At 45.5% G+C, this 6,413-nt stretch overlaps 1 protein-coding gene across 1 annotated transcript; it reads right to left on the reverse strand.

Moving 5' to 3' along the window:
* Positions 1–354: 354 nt before the first annotated feature.
* LOC133534096 (uncharacterized) lies at positions 355–5,069 on the reverse strand. The gene has a single exon (XM_061873185.1). The coding sequence runs from the start codon at positions 4,613–4,615 to the stop codon at positions 653–655; it is 3,963 nt and encodes a 1,320-aa protein (XP_061729169.1). The 5' UTR covers positions 4,616–5,069; the 3' UTR covers positions 355–652.
* Between the last annotated feature and the right edge of the window lie 1,344 nt (positions 5,070–6,413).

Raw genomic sequence — 6,413 nt, forward strand, 5'->3', positions numbered from 1 at the left:
CCTGTTAGGTATGAGCAGGTATGGTAATGGCACCATTCATTAGACATTTAAGAGAACAATTGGATAATTGCTGACACTTCACCGATAATTGAAAAATTTCTACCGCTTTGGGCGTTAAAATTTGAGTTGAATGTCCTTTCACCTTTTATTATTTTCGACATGTTTAATGAAATATGTAGTTAGGTACTTGGTTTCAATATAATGAAATGTGAGACTTAAGAGTTCTAAGGCTCTTGTTGAAGGTAAAATGTTACTAAGTCAGTGTTTAAAAACTGATGATAAATACTTGTTTTATAGGATTTATAGTAAACACGAATTACGAATGTTTACTGAGACTTACCTGATTCATAAATGATTACTATGAGAGGGTTTCTCAGGGATTGATGAAATAACAGAGACGTGTAGGTTTAGAATCAGTCTATTTGACCACTAACACAACAATCCGTACACTCACTGGTTACTTTACACACAATTTAGAGATTTAAGCCCAATAATCAGTTAATCTACAGTTTTACATTAATTATTTAACAAGTTTATCGAGAGCGCGATAGAGTGTGTCGACCGACAAGACAGAACCCGCCGCCATGCTGTTGCGCGGGAGCGGGACGACATTACTACTCCTAACGTTAGAGTGAGATAGATGGCTTTCGCTCTACTCCGTGTAGCGCGCCGGGAGTTGTCCGCGAGAGGCGCGCGCGGGTAATTTGAACGCGGTAGATGTTTGACCGTTGGTGTCATCTACGCGGTTTGCTATATGCTCCCCCTCTAGTCCTGGAGAACGCCCCCGCTCTTGGACTAGTACCCTATCATTCCTATCAGTATTAGGTGGGCGTCCACGATTCCTCTTAGGAACAACAGGTCTTGGGGTATCGCCGTCGTTACCTCGGTAACGAGTAAGGTCCTGAGTGTGGTATCTTCCGAGAGAAATATCAGGTTGGTCGATGCTAGCGATTGTATACGTTGTAGGGCTAACCTTCTCTGTTATGACGTACGGTCCATCGCGACGTGGGAGAAACTTTGCAGTTACATCCTTGGACGTGTTACTGAGCAGATGCGACTTAAGGAGGACCAAGTCACCTACCTCAAATTCCTCTGAAGGTCGGCGCGACGCATCGGCATACTCCTTCGCTTTATCTTGTTGGATCTCCACACGTTCCCGAATCCCTGATAACGAGTTTAAAAACGATTGGAGATACGGAGTTATCTGTGGGACAAAGTTATCTTTACCCAAGATAGCACGAAGGTCATGGATGACCTCTGTGGGTGACCGCATTTCCCTGCCGAAAGTCAAATAAGCTGGTGATTTCCCTGTAGTGCGGCATCTTGCACTATTCAAGGCGAACCGAATCACCGGTAATTTTCGTGGCCAAGAAGTGTGGTCTTCTTCCACGAGCTGTGCCAACATCGGTTTCATGTCTCGGTTCTTGCGTTCCGCAGGGTTAGCTTCTGGGTGATATAACGGGGCAAGATTCTGTTTTATCCCTAGAGCTGCCATGCACTGACGCATAACTGCGGATATGAATTGAACACCATTGTCCGAAATGACTCGACGAGGTAGACCAAAACGCATAAAATACTCCTCGACGAGAATCACCGCACAGGCTTCCGCGGTGGCGTCCTTAAGTGCGTATAGCTCTGTCCACCGGGTAGCAGTGTCCTCGACAAGGAAATTCCACCTCTCCCCCTGGTCTCCTGGTGGCAATGGACCGAATAAATCCATGGCCAGCACTTCATTGCGCTGGTTCATGAGCGGTGTTTGCAGAAGACCTGGAGGCTTGGTATTTATGGCTTTGTAGCGTTGACAGTGTATGCAGGCTTTGACATAATCAGTGATTATTCTCCGCATACCTGTAAAGTAGTACAGCTGGGCAATCTTCTGGTACGTACGATCGACGCCAGGGTGTCCGGCTACCGGCGAGTCGTGGCACTCCTTCAGAATCTCTGCTCTGAGACTAATGGGTATAACGAGCTGTGGAGTCTCGCTATCTGAATCGGGGTTGTACCTGTATAGTACCCCTTGTTCCATCAAGTAGCCGCGCTCCGTCCATCGCCGAGATGCCACCTCGTTAGAACCCTCGACTTCTTTGACAATCTTCTCCACTTCGGGGTCAGCGAGCTGTTCGCGCCTCAACTCTGCTGGGTTTTTCGTTGGTAGGTCAACCACAACCGAGCAGACTCCGCAGTCCTCACGAGAGTCTCCGGAGCAGACTGGTCTACTCAGCGTGTCGGCTACCACGTTCTGTACTGCTATAGGAGGGTGCTCACCTGTTTCTATCCGATGCTCAGCATAAGGGGTTGGAGCTCCCCCTGGTGTGAAGACGTGTGCGTGCCTAGTAAGGACGCCAGCAAGCGCCTGACGCTCAGCTGGTGTAAGATGACTTCCCTCGTCATCCCGAAGAACGTTTGTGGTAGCACAGGTTACACTGGGCGAAGTAGGCTCGAAACATAGTTTATACTGAACCGTGCGGTTCCTACTGAAACACCATACTAACTCGAGGAAATCAATATCTACCCCAGCAGCAGTAAGAAAATCAATGCCTAGCAACGTTTCATTGTTAGTCGCGTAAGGGAAAATTAGGAATGGAATCTTAACAATTTCCTGTTCTAATCGCACCTCTAATACGGTAACTAGTACTTCCATCGCACGCGACACCCCATCGGCCAGCTTAATGTTGCGCGTTATCGTGCGGAGCGGGTGGTTTCGACGCAAGAGTATAGCATAGAGCGTGTGGCCCGCGACGCACCGCTTTGCACCCGTGTCTACCAAACCAGTGCCCTTCACGCCTAAAATCTCTATATTAAAAATCGGTCTTGTCGTTCGACCCACCGTCTCGCAATCCCCATCAACGTAAGTCATATACAGGTATATCAACTCATCGTCGGAAATCTTACCACAGTCCGCGCCAAAAAACGTGTCTACTTCCGTAACATCCCCGCTATTTGAAGGGTTAATACACTTTGACGCAAACGGTGAGTATTCATTATTATTACAGGGACGATTTTTATTATTTACGCACAAAATTGAGTTACGACCGTTTGTTAAATAAAGCTCGTTTTGTTCACGACTATCCGTCATCGAACATTTTCGCGCGTCTTCGCTTGAATTTACTGAATAATTACTAGAACACGTCGGAACTGTAATAGAACTAAGCGGTCCGCGGCAGCGAAATTGTTCGTTACATGAATGAGGGTTAGTCGTTTGCAAAGAATTGGTAGCACACGTAATATTTTTAACGGCTTTAGGTACAAAAGAATGCAAACATTTCTCGCCTGTAGTAGCTGTGGTGGTACATGCAGGAATCATATTGCTACGAGGTACATCGTATTCATAACAATGATGAGTAGTGCCATTTTCGACTTTATTACTATGCAGAATAAGGCTCAAATTGCTGCATGTGTCACCCATAGAAAAATAGGCATTTTGTGTTCTATTTTTAGACGCGACATTGCACGAGTTGAAATCGACACTATAAAAGCTAATATCACTTGTTTCACTTATAGGTCGCACATTTGCACTATTTGCAGTGTTATTATTAGACGGGGACTCACCTGAGTTCATAAGCTTACGGCACTGGTCTTTGGAGTGTCCGAACCTTCGGCAGTACGCACAAACGGGTCGCTGCTTCTTCACAGACGCGTCAGCGACGGTGGTGGTGATACCGGTGCCGGGACCTTGCGCGACCGCCGGTTGAGTCGGCGTCGGCGGCGTGTGCGGCTGCGCGAGCGCGGACGATTGCGGCGCTCGGGGCGGCGCGGTCGCGGCTGGCGCGCCGCTGGCGTGCGATGTACCCGTACGCGCCGTGGTTGTCGAAGCAGGAGGCGCGCGTTGGTTCGAGGTCACCGCGCGGTTTGCAGCCTGCGGCGGTGTTTGTTTCCTCTCCCCCTCGTCGAAGGAATCCTCCACGCTTCGTGCACGGCGGAGTAGCTCTTTAAAGCTTGCGACGTCCTCCCTCCGTAGCCTCTTCCTTATCCTGCTGCTCAGGAGTCCATAAGTCATGTCGAGTTGCGCCTTTTCGGAAATATCTCCCTCGGGAAGCCGCGCGAAAAGGGAACGTATTCGCGCCACAAACACGTCGGTGTTTTCCGTTTGCTGTGGCGATGAAAATATTTCTATGTATATGCGGTGGGGCGGGCGGCGATCGCCGTAGGCACTTATAAGGTTCTCTTTAGCCTGCTGCCATGACGTAATTTGCTGCTTCACGCCCTGCCACCAAGTCGCCGCGTTTTCTTTTAGAAGGTATGCCAGACCGCGCAGGACATTTGTATCAGAAACCTGTGCGCATTCACTGTAGGCGTCTACTGCGTCAATAAATGCTTCCACTGACTCCTGCGGCTGACCAGAGAACGTAGTCTTGCAGCCCGTTAACGTTCCTTGACCTTGAGCTGTACACGACGTAGTACGCGACGATACTGACTGTAATAATTCTTTCAGAGCTTCGGTCTGCGATCGCTGTAGCGTCTCTATGATGTTTTGCACATTTTGAGTCGAAAACATAGTCATATCGGCCATTGCCGTAGTTACCGCGCTTTCTTCGCAGATCTCACCATCACCGCCATTTTGCTCGTCGTCGGTGCTGGGCTCTGTACTAGCCGCTTTTTTCGTTTTCGGCGGCATATCGACACACTCACTAAAGAAATGTACTTTCAACTACACTTTCGAACGAACTAGTTATTATTTCACGTTGGATGCGCCATATATGAGAGGGTTTCTCAGGGATTGATGAAATAACAGAGACGTGTAGGTTTAGAATCAGTCTATTTGACCACTAACACAACAATCCGTACACTCACTGGTTACTTTACACACAATTTAGAGATTTAAGCCCAATAATCAGTTAATCTACAGTTTTACATTAATTATTTAACAAGTTTATCGAGAGCGCGATAGAGTGTGTCGACCGACAAGACAGAACCCGCCGCCATGCTGTTGCGCGGGAGCGGGACGACATTACTACTCCTAACGTTAGAGTGAGATAGATGGCTTTCGCTCTACTCCGTGTAGCGCGCCGGGAGTTGTCCGCGAGAGGCGCGCGCGGGTAATTTGAACGCGGTAGATGTTTGACCGTTGGTGTCATCTACGCGGTTTGCTATATTACTGATTACCTTTTATTATTCAGTAGAGATAACTATATTTTCTGATGTGACAATCTTTGCCACTCTCTCATTCTTTTAACATAGAAATGTTGAATCTGTTTAGTAACGTCACATATAATCATGAGCGTAAAAGTAAAATCTTGAGCGTTGCGAGTGTTTCAAGGCACGTGAGTTGAAAACAAACTTTGCTGCTCTGGTAAAACATAAACATTTTTATCACATCAATTATTGTCAAATACTGGTTCTAAAACATAAAAATTTAAATATTTATATCATTCAAAACCATAACATGAAATTCCATTCCATTCCACTGCTTATAGCTGCTATAGGGCTAATAAACACACTGTTTTCAAAGATTAAAGAGAGCTTTTTAATTCAGACTACCCTTTGTCGCAAAATATTAATAATCGTGAAAGTATGTATTTATATATCTGCTTTTTATAAACTATATTATGATACCTACTGACACTTGCAATCTCTTGTATATCAAAGAGCAAGAATGTTCAGTTAAAATGTATGTAGGTACTCACTCAATTGCCTATGTGCTCAGGTGAACCACTAACATTCGCCTGCTGAATACCTTTTTGGTAGAAATAATATAAATATGGGCTTCATGGTTGAATTAAAACATTAAATTGAATTAAATAAACCAAATATTGTAGCTCTTTAGTTGTACGCGCGTAAATAAATTGACTTTTCATATGTTAGAGATAAATATATGTTACTTTTGATGATGATAACAGTGCATGTGAATAAAAATTCCCAGCATGCTCCACCATGTCGTCAAGCTCACCATACTTATTAACCTATCGAATGAGCTAATGGTTTTACGGATACTGGAAAGCGATATGTAAATGTACTACATACCTATACGAGGCCTGGATGTTAGTGAGATGACGATATGAGTTGTGCTGGTGTCCGACTTTATTACCTACATATAACATGAGTATCACATGATTATCCACCTGGTTTCTTGAGCTTAATAGTCGCCTCCAAACCTCCCCTTATAGCGACCCCTTTCCTCACACAAAGTTTACCTTAAGTTCATATTAGCCTCACTGGATCACTGTTCACTCTGAGTACTGATAACGTTGGTCACAATATACTAGAGACACATCATTATTCTAATAACACCATAAGAACGTTCTTGACTTGATCTAAAAGCAAATATCACTGCCGCGTCGATCTGTTCGCACACAACCTCCTTTTTCCTACTGTCGTTCTCATCTACCCTCTCACCTTCCCTCAAAAAATCCCAATAACCTCGAAGCGGTTACTTAAGTTAAACGTGACTACTAGCGCCATCTACTCCATGACGT

This window comes from Cydia pomonella, unplaced genomic scaffold (genome assembly GCF_033807575.1).
Source record: "Cydia pomonella isolate Wapato2018A unplaced genomic scaffold, ilCydPomo1 PGA_scaffold_56, whole genome shotgun sequence".
In the NCBI taxonomy this organism is placed as follows: Eukaryota; Metazoa; Arthropoda; class Insecta; order Lepidoptera; family Tortricidae; genus Cydia; species Cydia pomonella.

Bases quoted from the DNA above. Each gene is read 5' to 3' on its own strand.
- LOC133534096 (XM_061873185.1), bottom strand. From the start codon at position 4,615: ATGCCGCCGAAAACGAAAAAAGCGGCTAGTACAGAGCCCAGCACCGAC.